The 17,138-nt window shown below is 42.4% G+C and overlaps 2 protein-coding genes across 6 annotated transcripts in view; both read right to left on the minus strand.

The window, feature by feature from the left end:
- Positions 1 to 68: 68 nt before the first annotated feature.
- On the minus strand, positions 69 to 10,853 carry LOC112248637 (microprocessor complex subunit DGCR8). Of its 2 annotated transcripts, none has more exons than XM_024417821.2 (14): positions 10,705 to 10,853; positions 9,231 to 10,253; positions 6,909 to 7,077; positions 6,520 to 6,662; positions 5,938 to 6,289; positions 5,528 to 5,725; positions 5,275 to 5,376; positions 5,020 to 5,118; positions 4,824 to 4,906; positions 4,565 to 4,665; positions 4,364 to 4,470; positions 3,929 to 4,056; positions 3,619 to 3,732; positions 69 to 2,190 (listed from the first exon to the last, which is right to left on the minus strand). In XM_024417821.2, the coding sequence occupies exons 2-14, from the start codon at positions 9,933 to 9,935 to the stop codon at positions 2,107 to 2,109; spliced, it is 2,385 nt and encodes a 794-aa protein (XP_024273589.1). In that variant the 5' UTR covers positions 9,936 to 10,253; positions 10,705 to 10,853; the 3' UTR covers positions 69 to 2,106. The 2 variants fall into 2 exon arrangements, with proteins under 2 accessions (XP_024273589.1, XP_024273588.1); XM_024417820.2 differs by having other exon boundaries at positions 4,803 to 4,906.
- Positions 10,854 to 13,116: 2,263 nt separating this feature from the next.
- The window catches only part of LOC112248638 (transport and Golgi organization 2 homolog), a 53,759-nt gene continuing 49,737 nt past the window's right edge, over positions 13,117 to 17,138 (minus strand). For all 4 annotated transcript variants that reach the window (XM_024417822.2, XM_024417823.2, XM_024417825.2 and 1 more), the window contains exons 8-9: positions 15,031 to 15,135; positions 13,117 to 14,451 (exon numbers count right to left, since the gene is read on the minus strand). In XM_024417822.2, coding sequence (XP_024273590.1) covers positions 14,331 to 14,451; positions 15,031 to 15,135 — 226 coding nt within the window. In that variant the 3' untranslated portion in view covers positions 13,117 to 14,330. The remainder of the gene's footprint in view (positions 14,452 to 15,030; positions 15,136 to 17,138) is intronic.

Below are 17,138 nucleotides of genomic sequence, written 5' to 3' on the forward strand. Positions count from 1 at the left end.
CCCAAATAAGCTCTGGTTAATTTGGGGACAGTAATACAGACAGGGATCATTTAAAGCAGGAGCCAGCCTAAGTCATGACGATTTTATTTGCATAAACCAATTTCACTGAAAGTCAGCGATCCCAAGTCACTGTTACATACTTCATTTTCTAGGCAGCAATATCTCTAGCAAACAACTTGTTACAACTCTAAAAAGTGTAAAAGGCATATTTTCTTTACACACTAACACTTGGCAAGACAGAACACGCAAATATGAGGTGTGTGTGTGGGGGGGGGTCATTCAAAACAACAGCATTGTGCCCGTGTACAATGGTGAATTCTGATCAGCTGCATTAAACATTCAGGAAAAGCGCACAAACCGAATGTCACACAATGAATGCACATCAGTTTATATTTTGTTCCAGCAGGTATTGCATCTTTATCCTTTCCTGTGTGTAATATATATATTTACATATTGTATGCAGCAACCTACAGTATTCTATAAAAATGCATAAGACTGTATTTAAGCTTTGGTTCACACTGCTTCTTTAGCTATCGGATTTAATTATAATGACATGATCGTATTTTGTTCGAGGTAAAGTGTGCCAACTTAATTTCCGAAGATTGCCTTATGCAGAGGATCGTAGTTATCCTACACAATGCTTGAAAACGTGATTGATCAGAACACACACAATAATGGCAAACAAACCTTGTTATAGACGACCAAACCATTAAAACAATTCTTAATTCAAATCTGTACATGCTAAAGGCAATTCTTCCAGAACATCAATGTCTAGTCGCATTATGACACATCTTAACTGGCTAAACAAATGCTGTATCAGGAGGGGCTTGGTCAATCCATTTCCCTTGAAGGGGGACTTGGGCCCTGTGAGTTCTCTGGGATGGGAGCCCTTCATGGAATGGGTCAACTAAGGCAACATGTAGCCAATTGTTCTCCCATCTGTATATGGGTCCTTAAATGAATGGCTAAATAATAAGTCTGCACGGTATTGTTTTGCTTTAATTAGTCTAAAAAAAATGAAGTGGCTAACATTAATTACAGAAAGAAAAGTCCAAAAGTATAGGCCGCCTTAAATATGTAACAACTTTACCTTGTATATCTCCTCAATGACTACAGTACTTCAAGCCCTTGTGCTTGTTGTCTGCAGTGCTAACGTGGAAACAAGATCTTAGCTAGACAGACCAGCCTTATCAGCTGTCCATTGATATGTTTCATCCTGTATATCCAGAACAAAGGCAACTCAAATTATTAGTCCCTCTTAATGTCCATTCCATAATAAATTCAAAATGCATTTCTCATACTAAGAACATGAACATGTAACAAGAAGTATGACTGGACTCACTGGAGTTGTGCAGAAAACTTCATGTGTCTTCTTATCAGGTAAATGTTTCACGTGCAAATGAAAACGTAAGCTTGTCATTCTTTAGATGAAGCATACTCAGAGACCCTAATCACCATCCAAATTATACACATCAACAATAGCCAAATTACAACAGCATATAAATTGGTTTTCCACAACGTACCAGAATAGCAAAAGCAGAGACTGCAAACGAATCCCTTTGAATAGGCTATGCTTTAAGCATACAAGGAAACCTGCTCGAAATGTTCAGTGTCCGAAAAGTATGGAGTGTATTAGAAATGAAAACCGCAACTATAAAACACCGGGGGCTAATGATTTTCAGCTACTTTCAGCTATTTTCATTACTACAGAGTAAACAGGCTGACAGAAATTGCTGTGGTTCATGTCAAGTCATCTCAACCGGTCTGTCTGCACCCCTGTGGTTCAATTTATAGAAGCGCTGCTGCGTAGAGATTGCATCAAGAGGTAGATGGTGCTCACTCTACTGTCAGTCTGTCTGTTAGTGCATTTGTACTATTCTTACCCGAGCCACTAACAATGAACCATAAACACCTTGGGGGGGGTCAAATAACAAACAGCTTGGAGAAACAGTGCTAAGATGACCAACTTTATAGTATAAATGTGTTGTATTGCCCTTACACAATGATGCATAATTGGATGATAGATTGGTGGCGCGACTTTTTATCTGACAGTGACTATGGCTACCATTGGTCAGTGCCATGTTAGGTTGGTTGCAGTGATAGTTCCTAGACGTCAACAGTACAGAGCGGCTGACTGCCAGGCTGGGCTGACTCCATTATGGTCATCTTGGGCTTCTTCCTGGTTTCCGCCTGAAGCACAACAAAGACAGCAGGGTTGTATTTATTAGGGCACACTGTAGCAAAATGTTTTGCACCAGAAAAAAAAAAAAACATTTACACTGAACAAATATATATGCAACAATTTCAAAGGTTTTACTGAATTACAGTTTATATACTGTAAGGAAATCAGTCAATTGAAAAAATCATTAGTCCCTAATCTATGGATTTCAAATGACTGGGAATACAGATATGGGCGTGGATCAGAAAGCCAATCAGTATCTGGTGTGACCACCATTTGCCTCATGCAGAGCAACACATCTGCTTCGCATAGAGTTGATCAGGCTGTTGATTGTGGAATGTTGTCCCACTCCTCTTCAATGGCTGTGCGAAGTTGCTGGATATTGGCGGGAATTGGAACACGCTGTTATACACGTCAATCCAGAGCATCCCAAACATGTTAAATGGGTGACATTTTTGGTGAGTTTGCAGTCCATGGAAGAACTGGGACATTTTCAGCTTCCAGGAATTGTGTACAGATCCTTGCGAAGTGCATTATCATGCTGAAATGAGGTGAAGGAAGTATGGCATGACAATGGGCCTCGATCTCTTCACAGTATCTCGGTGAATTCAAATTCCCATTGATAAAATGCAATTGTATTAGTTGTCCGTATCTTATGCCTGCACATACAATAACCCCAAATCCACTAAGGGACACTTCACAAAGTTGACATCAGCAAACCAACTTTAAGAGTGGCCTTATTGTCCCCAGCACAAGGTGCACCTGTGTAATAATCATGCAGTTTAATAAGCTTCTTGATATGCGCCAAACCTGCCAGGTGGATGGATAATCTCGGCAAAGTGGAAACGCTCAATGAAAGATGTAAACAAATTTGTGCAAAGTGAGAAGATTTTTGTGCGTATGGAACATTTCAGGGATCTTATTTTAGCTCATGAAACCGAAACTACATATATTTTGGTTCAGTGTATTTCGAATTGGACAAATTCAGGTAGTCCTTTTTGTCAATTCTCTACCACTTGGTGCCTAATGAATACAACACAGAAATTGTCCTAACAGTTTGAACTGCTGCACCGAACTGAGGAACTTACCTCGATAAAGCATAATTCAAGATCATAATCCAGGCCACACTTGCGTACAAACATGATTTATGACAGCGTCTGAAATAAGGTACGGCTGGAGCAACCATATGAAATATGAGTAACACCACGGTGCAGAGACATTGCAAATGGAGCAAAGACCAGAAGAATTGCAGGAGTGTCAGAAAGCAGAGAGATCTCCCTGTCTAGGACCTCTATGTCCAACACTGGATTCAGTGCAGCTTTGGAACCTGACAGGGTTATCAGACAGATGTAAAACTCCCTGATGACACCAAATGCAGAGGTTACACCAGAGACCCAGAATCTAAATTGGAGCTTCTACACTCTACAGGTAACACTCACCCTCTCTTTAGCCAGTTTCTTCATCTCCTCTTGCAGTTTGTTCAGGATGTGAAGATTTGGCCTGTTCTTTTTGGCATACTGTTGAAGTTCAATCACACTCTTGTCTGAATTTTCCTGCGAAAAAAAAAGCCATCAGTTTATAGAAATGAGAGACTCACATCTGGTTGAAAGCGAAGCAGCATATGCCATCAAATCAGTTTTGCTTCTGATGAGCTGAAGTCTATACTACCCTAACTGACCTATGGGCCTCCAACAGCAGAGGAGCATCTGTGCCGAGGTACAGTATATGAGGTGTACAGGTAGTACCTACCTTCTTCACCATCTTACTGCTCTCTCTGCCGTACATGCGGAGCAGTGACCCCCAGTTCTTTACGTGGGGGTGCAGCATCTGTAGGATCTTCTGCGACGCCAGTTGCTTCCCCACACGCTTATTCTTGCCTGGAAAACAGGACATATACATACAGAGCAGCAGCCATTAGTAATGCTAACTAGATTTACACTGCATTAACACAGCTCGGCTTTGAGCAGGGAAATTCTTACCCATATATAGTGTAGATACCCAAAAGGGCAAACATGGTGTTCAGAGTAAAAGTTGTCTGAATTCTCTATATATGGCTCTGACAAAAAACAAAGCATTTGCAATTCGTAATGCTGCTTTTACACTACATTAACACAGAGCGGCATGGAGCATGTCAGGTCTGGGACTTGCTGTGGTGACTGGAGGGTCAGTGTGAGGGTAACTTACACCATCCACGCACAGTGTGCTTTCCACACGTCATCACATATTCACTCTTCTGGTTCTTCCCTGGGATCACCTCAAACTTGATGCTGGTGTCACCCATTCCATGGTTTCTACCGGACACAAGAGACAGTTGAAATTCAAGGTTAACAGATTAATCAGGACAGAACTTTTGATTATGCTTACACCTCATGTCTGGAGTCTCACCTCTTAAGGCACTCGTGTAGAATCTGATATGGCGAGAGTAAGCCTGCTTTATTGGTCAGTTCGTACACCCTAGAATCTTCAATACTGATATGATTAAAATACTGCAGGAAACAAAGACATGAATGGACATTAGTATTCAGCCAAATGATCAACTAGCTAGTAAAGTACAATGTTATAAAAGAGACATGTTATCCGACCAAACACGAAAAGAAGATATTGATTTAATTAAGGGCCTTTCCAATGATTGGCAGGCTGATACCTCCAGTTCATCCCCTTCCACAAGCTTCTCCTCAGATGTCTGCTTTACAAAGTCAGGGATGAGGATCTCCAGTGTGGCTCGAGCTACAGGGGAGACATCAGTAAATAAGCCATTTCTGATTATTTATAGTTCACAGACAGCCTTTGCAGCTGCTTAAGAGGATAGAAATTCAAAGAATGATATGAAAGTACTGTACCAGCTTTATTCTTGGCAAGTTTTTTACTGCTTGCAGTTCCTGTGCCATATGTCACTCCGTCTATAATGACGGAGGCGCCAAAGGGTTCACTTGGGTTCTCTGGGGGAGATGGAAAAATAGGATTAATTTGGTGCCAACAGCATAAAGGCCCTTTCTCAGGTTAGTGCTTTGGTGATGTGTTTTGTTCTAAGAAAAAACTGTCACTTGGACAAGCTAGTTGAAAGACGGGGAGCAGAGACAAAAAGAGGGTCTTACCACATTCAAAAAAGTTGTAAACAGGTCGGACCTTTAGGACACGTTGCATATATTCATGTAGGATGCAAACTTCAGACTTCCCATTTGGATTAATGACAAACTCTGAGAAAAATAAAGAGAGAAAGAGTTGATGCGATTAGCTCAATACTCCACACTGAAATAGTTGACACCCTATCCCCGAAATAGTGTCCTACTTTTGGGAATAGGGTGCCAATTCAGATGACGCCTATGGTTCTTCTTCTGCATCCAGTACCTTTCTTGGTGGGGGTATCTGATACAGACAGAGTGATGAGCTTCTGGTTGGCAGGCAGAATGGGTCTCTCGGACTCAGCCTGCTTCCTCTTCATGTCCCTATTGAACTGCCTGCGCTCTGCCCAGGTACGGAACTTCTTCACGGTCACTTGCTCAAAGTCAAAGCACTTCTCCAGGTAGCTGCGGAACTCCTCAATTTCTGGTTGGGGTTTCAATAAGGGAGGGGTATCAGTTATATTGTTGCTTTAGAAACCAAACTTGACGTGTATAGCTGTTCTTTAGAAATACCCACCAACACACTATTATCCCCTAAGTTGACAAGATATTAAACATACTATATTAATCAGCCAGGGCTTTCAAAACTACCTGCCGGCAAGACAATTGCTCGTCATGGAGTGTGTTGACCCTTACCTATGGATTCATCTTTACACACCTCCACCTTGGCCCTGACCTGTCCCAGAGCCCCCTGGGCCATCTTGCCGTGCGGGACAGGACACCTTTCTATGGTTCCTTCTGTGACCAGGCCTGTCTCCAACTCCACCTCTCCATCCCCCAGGCTCAGACCAAGGGCCACAGTGGTAGGGTCCTCCTGGGCTGTGGAGTCAGGCTCGTCTGGTCTCTCCAGGGAGTCTGCCTCTTCCCCAGGCTTCACCGGAGACACCGCAGCATTGGGTGTCACCTCTCCGTTCTGTTGCCTTTCCTCGTGATCCTTCATCTTCCTATAGTGCAAGCAGGGGATGCTACTGGTGGGAGGGTCGTGTTTCTGTACGCAGTGGCACAAGGGGTTTGGTTAGAAGTAGGTTGTTACCGTTGTTTGAGGAGAAATAAATGGACATTCATCCTTATTCCTTTAGTTTGACCATTCCTACCAAAAATGTAAATATTACACCAGTATTCAGTGTATAACAATGGGGTTCCTAACATGTTCCTAACCCTCTAAAAAGACTCATATGTACAGCAGTTTCCATCGGTCTTATCACTTCCACGTCTTACCCTGATGCTCCCGGTCCCCAGGAAGTAAGGTCTGGACCAGGTCACTACTCTGGTCTCTCTGTGCAGGTAGACTGGAATGCCAGAGTTATGGAATGTCATGATCCATCCATCAGGTAGTGGCTCAGTGGGTGGACGCCCACGACCTGGGAAACACACACTCATCACTACACATCAGCGTCAAACACACACACACACACACACACACACACACACACAATACGACAACGTGGGCAGACAGACACGACTACACATCGCACACCATCAGCGTCCTCTCACAAACGTGATGTTATGCATTCATAAGATATGATATGAACACATAACATCAATGTGTGTCAGGCTCAGATACACCGTTACCAAAGGCAGATCAGCGCCAGACATCCACCACTCACTCTTCAGGACTGTTTTAATTTTGGTCATCATGGGCTGAACGCCTCCCTCCCCGTCCGACGCGTGGTCACTGTCCCCTGCATACTCAGCAGCCCCCTCCGCCAGGCGCATCTTTTTGGGCACGGGCATGCCCTCCTCCAGCAGAGCGTCTACATCATTGTCGAAGTCCTCCTGGAAAAGACTGTGGTTGAGCGTGTGGGGGAGAATCGAGGGGTGGCGGCAGCCCGAACCTACCATGTTGTCCATTCAGTTAGGGCTACGCCATCTTGTCAGCACGTTCACAAGAGGGAATTTCAAGTCATGTTTGCAACCAATATCTGGCATGCATAACAAACAAAAGCTTTGGACACAAACAAAGTGGATGAGAGGAGATTCAAATCAGGTTGAACTTTTGAAGACACCAAGCATACCAACTACACTACCAGTCATAATTTTAGAACACATAGTCATTCAAGGGTTTGATTTGTACTATTTTCTATATTGTTGAATAGTGAAGACATGAAAACTATTAAATAATAGATGGAATCATGTAGTAATCCCCCCAGTTGAACTAAATTTATTTGTTAGATTCTTCAAAAAGTAGCCACCTCTCTCTCAATGAGCTTAATGAGGAATGCTTATCCAACAGTCTTGAAGGAGTTCCCACATATGCTGAACACTTGTTTGCTGCTTTTCCTTCACTGTGCGGACCAACTCATCCCAAACCATCTCAATTGGGGTTGAGGTCAGATGATTGTGGAGGTCAGGTTTACCAGATGACTTCTTGGTAAACTAGCCCTTACACAGGTGGTGTGTTGGGTCACTGTCCTGTTTAAAAACAAATGATAGTCCCACTAAGCGCAAACCAGATGGAATGCTGGTTAAGTCCTGAATTCTAAATAAATCAGTGTCATCAGCAAAGCACCCCCACACCATAACACCACCTCCTACATGCGTTGCGGTGGGAAATACACATGCGGAGATCATCCGTTCACCCACACGTCTCACAAAGACAAGGCAGTTGGAGCCAAAAATCTCCAATTTGGACTCATCAGATCAAAAAGGACAGATTTCCTCCAGTCTAATGTCCACTGCTCGTGTTTCTTGGCCCAAGCAAGTCTCTTTATTGGTGTCCTTTAGTAGTTGTTTCTTTGCCGCAATTCGACCATGAGCGCCTGAGTCACACAGTCTCCTCTGAACAGTTGATGTTGAATGTCTGTTACGTGAACTCTGACGCATTTATTTGGGCTGCAAATGTTCCGGATTGACTGACCTTCGTGTCTTAAAGTAATGCACTGTTGTTTCTCTTTGCTTATTTGTGCGGTTCTTGCTCTAATATGGACTTGGTATTAAACCACCCCTACCTTGTCACAACACACTTGGTTGCCTCAAACACATTAAGGAAAGAAATTCCACAAATTAACTTTTAACAAGGCACACCTTTTTATTGAAATGCATTCCAGGTGACTACCTCATGAAGCTGGTTGAGAGAATGCAAAGATGTCATTCAAGGCAAAGGGTGGCTATTTGAAGAATCTCAAATATTTTGATTTGTTATATACTTTTCTGTTTAATAGTTTTGATTTATACAATGTAGAAAATAGTAAAAACAAAGAAAAACCTTTGAATGAGTAAGTGTTCTAAAACGTTTGACCAGTAGTGTATGTCAACCTCAATCTCAAGTAGAAAAGATAAGGAATTTCCGCTGCTTCCATCAAGAATCAGAACTACGATGAACAAGCTGACATTTTATTCCAATGTCACCAGAAAAATGGCTATACACGATTACCCTTTTCACAATGCAGAGCCAAACCATACTGGGGTAACATCGTCGCTAGAGCCTGACCGATATTATGTCGGTCCACCGATGTCTGTTGATATTGGCTTTTTAGTCCCTATTATCGGACAATGATTCCACCGAAACATAGGATAACAAAAATGAAAACGTATGATTATCTGAACACTGGCAGCCATTCTCATGATGAATCATTCATTTCACAAAGTAAGAAAACATTTGAAGCATATTTCTTGGACAAATGCTGGCAATTTATAAAAATGCTGTGTGGAAAACACTTTTTTACACTGGGGAAATGAAAAATAGTTATGTTTTAATTACGGCAGATATTTCAGTATCGGTAAGTTCTCCACACAAAAATCGCTATCTGTATCGTTGTTACGCATCTTCCATAGTTGCTGGAACTGTGCTGGAAAGGATGATGTGAAAAGAATATCCAAGCCATTACGGTTTCGGGTCAGCACTACAGTGTGAACAAGGCACAAAAGATCAGTGAGTGGACAATGACAAGGCTCTGCAGAGGCAAAGACAGGGCCCCTTGGTTACGTACCTCATATGAGTAATTCAGGTTCTCCTCATCAGCATTCTCCGGTTGAACCATTTCCTCAGACCTGAAACCCCCCTGCTCCACATTCTCCGTATCCAGGAAGTCCTGACTGAAGTCCTCCAGCTCGTCCAAGACCGCAAATTCCACTTTGTTCTCCAGGTCTGCCTCTTCTCCCCTCCTCTCTGCACTGCCACAGACCATCCCGTTCCCCAGTCCTGAGCTACCCTCAACAGCTCCTAGCTCTGTATTGGCATCATGAAACTCACCATTAAGGCCCTCTGAGCTGGTCTCCCCTACACCACCACCCTCCTGACCGATCCCTGTGTACAGCACCTTCCTATCTTTGCTCCTGCTGCTATCTACAACGCTGACACTGATCTTAATGTCTTGTAGTAACTTAAGCTCTGGTAGGAACTTGCTGACAGGGGGCGCATGGCGGGCTGTTCTAGGGCACAGTGAGCTGGGTTCGACCTCATCTGACAGGTTATTACTGAAGGTTATTGTGCCCTTGGCGAGGAGCCCCAGGCCCTGGTCCCCTGCTGGGGTGTGTGTCTGTCCATCACCACCAGAGCTAACGTCCATTTCCTCTGCGTCACTGGACGTTTGCAGGGGAGGTGGTGGAGGCTGCGCTTCACCATTAAGGCCCTCTGAGTTTAAATCATCAGGTGGCTCCAAAGGCAAGGGGGGTAATATGTCATCTATCTCCATGTTGACTGTCTTATGAATCACAAAATACAACAAATTCTCTATGGGTCACCCTGACTGTTTTTGCAACCTGTTCTTATAAGTATTTAGCTAAAATGCATGCAGAAGCACATTGCACAAGATTTCGAACAAAACAACTTCCCTGTGTTGATCATGTACCAGTGTTGAATATGCTAAGCTGACTACATTGTTCTTTTCATTAATGTAGACAGCTTTTTAGAATCACTGTCTCAATTACTGGAAATCACAATGCATTCAGCTTATATTACTCGGGGGGTTCTAGGCACTGCGAATCCTCCACTGGCAAATCCTCCGTCAGAGCTAGAAAAACAGAGACATGTCAGTCAATAATTGATGCCAAGAGAGCAACATTGAGGTTCAAAAACATGTAGCCAAGGTAGCTATGCACATTATGCATTTTTATGATGGCTTACTAAATGCCAGCATCACAGGCCAAGCAAGCAAAAAAAAATCCTTCCTTGATTGCAGAATGCTAATGTTAGTTAGCGGTCTGTGCAAGATATTTAGAAAACTGGATTCACCCTACAAAGTCATCTAATGCTAATAGTTAGCAATATGGGGCACCTTCGAAACTGAACGATTTCAAGACGAGCAATTTGTACTGTCCTTCTACGCACTAGCCTAGCTAACTTTAGCTACCTGGCTAGCTTAGCTCAAACTTGAAGCTAAGCGGTTAAGCTACACAATTAGGTGTCAATATGACTGGGCTAAATATTAAACACAGAAACAATGAGCACATTTGATCACTCACCTATATTTCATTTACAAAATGTTCTTCCCTTAGCTAGCTAACCTAAATTATTTTATTCTTTTAACGAGGCCAGACAGATCCCTTCCCCGTTCCGCCATCTTGCAGACAGCTGCAGGATTCTTATGAAACACCACCCCCAATACCGGCATTTTGACGATTGAGCGGTGAAGAGTCCAATCACCATTTAGTTCTACGTGGGCACACTAATCAACAACCGACAAAGGCAGGCCTTTGCCTCACTGCGGGAATAAATCGACCAATCAAACATTAGAATAGATCCCAGTTGACCAATGAGAACGTAGGCACAATTGGGTTGCGAATTGCAGTGGCCACATACTGACGCTGGGTGGCTATCATCTTCACCCACTGTCTTCACCAGTAAAATTGTATGCAAAGTAGCGATCAGTGAAACAATACATTAAACATTGTATGCAATTGTATCTGCATAGTCTCCTAAAATGAGAACCCTGCTGTTTCTAACCTGCATAGAGCCTCTGAACAACACTCAGACACACCCATCGTGTTTACTGAAGATTCAAAAGTTTCTGCAAATTACATAAGAATCAACATTTAAACATAGAAACTGTGACAACCGTTGCAATGGCAGTTTATTCTGCGACAAACCATACACGACATTGCGTTAATAAACTTGCGATTGTCTAAAAAAATTGCCTGATTAGATCTATTCTTGAAAGAATACATAACATTTGCAATAGACCCTTTTCCAGTATACAACACTGACGTAACGCATAGATGTGCACTACTCTTGACGGTCACCATCGCAAATTCAACATAGCCTAGATTTACCGTTTTGTTACTTCTAAACAAAATAACTTTAGGGGTTCTCATACGCTTACAATGCTCTGATTATTGCTTTAACAATCGCAAAAATTATATTTGGTTGTGATCTTTGCAAATAAGTATTTTGGATGCAGCAATTGTTAGCTAGAATGCTAACGCTCATTGACATTGGCTAGCTTTTTCCTACAGCCTAATATGAGGATTCTGTGTTATGCACTATAGCCCGTTACCATATATGTGATTGAATATTATCTGCTGTTGGCTTGTGTGGATGTATGTAGTGTTATGCAACAAAGCTGACTTGAAACATGAACAGTTTCAGGGCCATGGGCATTTCTCATGATGGAATAATACAGAATAACACGAAGACAGGAACTGTTGACTTGTTGGGGGGCACATTCAGAACGTAGTGTTGCGAGAACAAACGTTCTTTTGTTATATAACAGGAGCCAGGTGCCTGATAACTGTATATTCTACACAGCTACAACGACTGACTGCTGAAGCGCTTAGGGGGCTGGGACCAGCCTCTGCGCCAACAATCAACGATAGGCTGGGTGAGTTTAAACCACGCCCAGTCTCTACTCTGACAGGCCGGTTCGGAAGCAGGAACTACCTCTGTTCAGAGTATATTATAATATCTTTGTCAGGAACGAGTCAGTTCTCTGTTTGCCCTGCGAGGTGGGACAGAGAGCCCGTATATACGAAAACTGCATTTACCACTTATTGCTTAGCTAATAAAAAATACATAGTATACAATCGGTGACTCAATGTCATATTTATCCTGATACCAAATTTGAATTGACGCAACCCTAACACTAAGAGCCATTTTACTGGTTGAAGTATAATGCAGTTGATTTGCGATGATGACACCAACATTATACACTGCTCAAAAAAATAAAGGGAACACTTAAACAACACAATGTAACTCTAAGTCAATCACACTTCTGTGAAATCAAACTGTCCACTTAGGAAGCAACACTGATTGACAAATTTCACATGCTGTTGTGCAAATGGCCTGACTGCCATTAGGTACCGAGATGAGATCCTCAGACCCCTTGTGAGACCATATGTTGGTGCGCTTGGCCCTGGGTTCCTCCTAATGCAAGACAATGCTAGACGTCATGTGGCTGGAGTGTGTCAGCAGTTCCTGCAAGAGGAAGGCATTGATGAAATGGACTGGTCCGCCCGTTCCCCAGACCTGAATCCAATTGAGCACATCTGGGACATCATGTCTCGCTCCATCCACCAACACCACGTTGCACCACAGACTGTCCAGGAGTTGGCAGATGCTTTAGTCCAGGTCTGGGAGGAGATCCCTCAGGAGACCATCCGCCACCTCATCAGGAGCATGCCCAGGCGTTGTAGGGAGGTCATACAGGCACGTGGAGGCCACGCACACTACTGAGCCTCATTTTGACTTGTTTTATTAAGGATATTACATCAAAGTTGGATCAGCCTGTAGTGAGGTTTTCCACTTTAATTTTGAGTGTGACTCCAAATCCAGACCTCCATGGGTAGATCAATTGGATTTCCATTGATACATTTTGTGCAATTTTGTTGTCAGCACATTCAACTATGTAAAGATTATTTCAGTCATTCAGCTCTAGGATGTGTTATTTTAGTGTTCCCTTTATTTTTTTGAGCAGTGTATGAAGCAGAACATTCACAAAAGCCTTAAAATAAAAAAATTGTGTGAAATGCACTCATAAGAAACATGCATCTAGCCATTTTTTGCTGGAGTTCTATAACAACTCCCATGTTCTGGGAGTTTTATATAAATACAGATTAAAAGTACTATATTCACAATTTATATCAAGACACCAGTGATGTGGTAAACAGAGGTTTCTGAACTTCTACGGATACCGGAGGTCAGTAACATAAAACTTAGAAAACCACTGAAGGATCCTCATCATTGGCGGAACATCAACACAATTTGTAACAGCCACTCTCCATTGTAACTCTCACAAATGTGAATAAATGTTTGAACCAGAAACCCGAACCCACTGCAGATGTGAGTGACAAAAATAATCCTTTTAGTTTGTTTTCCTTGCTGTGAAATGTCTCTCCTATGCAGTATGTGGAACAAGGCAGGAAAACAAAGAAAAACACTGATTACCACTTAGAAAAACATTTGAAGTGCTTTCCTCTGTTTTACTTAACAAGCAAACCTCGGTCGCAAAGTCAAAATCTGTGGCAATGAACTATTATTCTATAAGGCAGGCTGTTGCAATATGCCTTCATAATTCTGTCACAGAAAAGTTAAACACCTGACTTGAGGAACCCAAACCAGTCATTCTTATTACAGAATTTTACAAGGATATTGATGGCTGCTGCTGCTTCTAAGAGTGTTAGCATTTTACACTTCAACTGAAGATACAAACAAACATGGCTAGTAGAAGGCAGACTGAGCCACAAAGCCAGTGTTGAGAAAATAGATGCAATGTTAAATGTAAATAATTTACTTTGGTTATTAAATTACATTTGTTCTTTGGCAATACACTTAAGCACACACCTCAAAATAATATTTTAATCCAATTAACAAAATAAGAATAGCACCCATTATGTATGATTTAATTAATTCACACGTCTAAGTCAAGCTAAAACGTATTCCCCAAAGACAATTACATGAACAGTGCATCAATCTCTCTGAAAAAAAGTGCCATAATTTGACTCTCTCCCACCACCATTTTAAATAGCAAATCAATCTTCATGTTCATTTCACTATTGTGAAGCCAGAGCTTGCTGTGGAAGAAGGAGGGATAGGGAGGAGGTTGGATGCAGAAAGGCACAGAGTGTGATTCCCATATAGCCCCATTTAGCGGTCTTCAGTTCTGGATTTTGAACTGGAAAGAGCTTGTGCTCCATTGGCTGACGTCACAGTTGAGCATGGTGCGCTCTGTGAAGGTCACATTCCCTGATGCGTCTATTAGGATAATGGTATTGGTCCTGAAACAGGAAGACAAAACATCAGAAATAATAGAGGGGTAAAACAAGAGTGGCTTGTGCATTTCAAATATGGGGAAAACATTGTGATTCTGGAGTTTCCCAATCACCTTTCATAATCACACGACTTCGAGGCCAGAGGGCAGGCTGGTTATAGATGAGATTATATGCACAAGGGACTGTATGATGTATGGGGCGTATTCATTATGCACCAAACAGAGCAACATGGACTGAAACAAAAAGGTACTACCTGGATTTGTCCAATAAGAAACTCGTTTTCATTCACAAAACGTTTCCCGTTTGCTACGGTGTGCACCAATGAATATGACAATAGATTTGTCAAATAAACAATTGTTTTTGTTTTCCCATGTACCCTATGAATATGACCCTGCTCTCACACCCTCCAGCACAGCCTTCCCCTGAGGGCAGGCCCCGCATGACAAATGGGAGAGCTAATTGGTGAGACCATGACCACAGAATTAAATAACAACACTATGTGGGACATTGGCAAGGTTTATAGGCCACTATTATATTGTGACTCTGGCCAAGCTAATTGCTGTCAGGGACAGGGAGGAATCTGACCTTGTGCCGTAATGCGGGGAGCGAACACACACAGAGGACAGGGCCCGGAGCATGGGGCTGCTGTACCCTTCACCCTGGCTCTCCTGGGCTGGGTCAGGGGTGTTCCTGAAGAATAGAGAAAGAATCCGTTCTCACTCAAACCTTCTCTTTACTTTTAAGAGTTTTGTAACAGAAAGAGTCAGGGATGTACAGTGCATTCGGAAAGTATTCAGATTATTCTAAAATGGATTACATATACATACACACATACGTATACACAGTTGAAGTCAGAAGTTTACATACACCTTAACCAAATACATTTAAACTCAGTTTTTCACAATTCCTGACATTTAATCAGAGTAAAAATTCAGTGTCTTAGGTCAGTTAGGATCAACACTTTATTTTAAGAACGTGAAATGTCCGAATAATAGTAGAGAATGATTTCAGATATTATTTTTTTCACCACATTCCCAGTGGGTCAGAAGTTTACATACACTCAATTAGTATTTGGTAGCATTGCCTTTAAATTGTTTAACTTGGGTCAAACGTTTTGGGTAGCCTTCCACAAGCTTCCCACAATAAGTTGGGTGAATTTTGGCCCATTCCTCCTGACAGAGCTGGTGTAACTGAGTCAGGTTTGTAGGCCTCCTTGCTCGCACATGCTTTTTCAGTTCTGCCCACAAATGTTCTATGGGATTGAGGTCAGAGCTTTGTGATGGCCACTCCAATACCTAGACTTTGTTGTCCTTAAGCCATTTTGCCACAACTTTGGAAGTATGCTTGGGGTCATTGTCCATTTGGAAGACCCATTTGCAACCAAGATTTAACTTCCCGACTGATGTCTTGAGATGTTGCTTCAATATATCCACATCATTTTCCCTCATGATGTCATCGATTTTGTGAAGTGCACCAGTCCCTCCTGCAGCAAAGCACCCCCACAACATGATGCTGCCACCCCTGTGCTTCACGGTTGGGATGGTGTTCTTTGGCTTGCAAGCCTCCCCCTTTTTCCTCCAAACATAACAATGGTCATTATGGCCAAACAGTTCTATTTTTTTTCTTTTCTTCAGACCAGAGGACATTTCTCCAAAAAGTACGATCTTTGTCACCATGTGCAGTTGCAAACCGTAGTCTGGCTTTTGACGGTTTTGGAGCAGTGGCTCCAAATCACTCTCTACTATTATTCTGACATTTCACATTCTTAAAATAAAGTGGTGATCCTAACTGACCTAAGACAGGGAATTTTTACTAGGATTCAATGTCAGGAATTGTGAAAAACTGAATTTAAATGTATTTGGCTAAGGTGTATATATATATATATATATATATATATATATATATATTTGTTTTAAATTCTCCCCACATCAATCAACACAATGATTCATGATGAGCAAGCAAAAACAGGTGTCTAGGCATGTTTGCTAATTTATAAAAAATGCAAAACTGAAATATCACATTCACATAAGTGAATGACCACATAATTCAGACCCTTTACTTCAGTCTTCTTGGGTATGATGCTACTAGGTTGGCACACCTGTATTTGAGGAGTTTCTCCCATTCTCTGCAAATCCTCTCAAGCTCTGTCAGGTTGGATGGGGAGTGTCGCTGCAAAGCTATTTTCAGCTCTCCCCAGAGATGTTAGATCGGTTTCAAGTCCGGTCACTGGCTGGGCCACTCAAGAACATTCAGAGGCTTGTCCCGAAGCCATTCCTGCGTTGTCTTGGTTGTGTGCTTAGGGTCGTTGTCTTGTTGTAAGGTGAACCTTCACTCTGGAGCAGGTTTTCATCAAGGATCTCCGTTCATCCTTTCCTCATCCTAACTAGTCTCTCAGTCCCTGCCGTTGAAAAACATACCCACAGCATGATGCCACCACCATGCTTCACCATAGGGATGTTGGCAGGTTTCCTCCAGACGTGACGCTTGGCATTCAGGCCAAATAGTTCAATCTTGGTTTCATCAGACCAGAAAATCTTTTCTCATGGTCTGAGAGTCTTAAGGTGTCTTTCGCAAACTCCAAGCGGGCGGTCATGTGCCTTTTACTGAGGAGTGGCTCCCGTCTGGCCACTCTACCATAAAAGGCCTGATTAGTGGAGTGCTGAAGAGATAGTTGTCCATCTGGAAGCTTCTCC

This window comes from Oncorhynchus tshawytscha, linkage group LG04, assembly GCF_018296145.1.
Source record: "Oncorhynchus tshawytscha isolate Ot180627B linkage group LG04, Otsh_v2.0, whole genome shotgun sequence".
In the NCBI taxonomy this organism is placed as follows: domain Eukaryota; kingdom Metazoa; phylum Chordata; class Actinopteri; order Salmoniformes; family Salmonidae; genus Oncorhynchus; species Oncorhynchus tshawytscha.

Bases quoted from the DNA above. Each gene is read 5' to 3' on its own strand.
- LOC112248637 (XM_024417820.2), bottom strand. From the start codon at position 9,935: ATGGAGATAGATGACATATTACCCCCCTTGCCTTTGGAGCCACCTGAT. The intron at 6,663-6,908 runs GTGAGTGGTGGA...TGTGTTTCCCAG, and splicing joins AATTAAAACAGTCCTGAAGA to GTCGTGGGCGTCCACCCACT. The intron at 4,057-4,363 runs GTAAGTTACCCT...CCTGTTTTCCAG, and splicing joins GCACACTGTGCGTGGATGGT to GCAAGAATAAGCGTGTGGGG.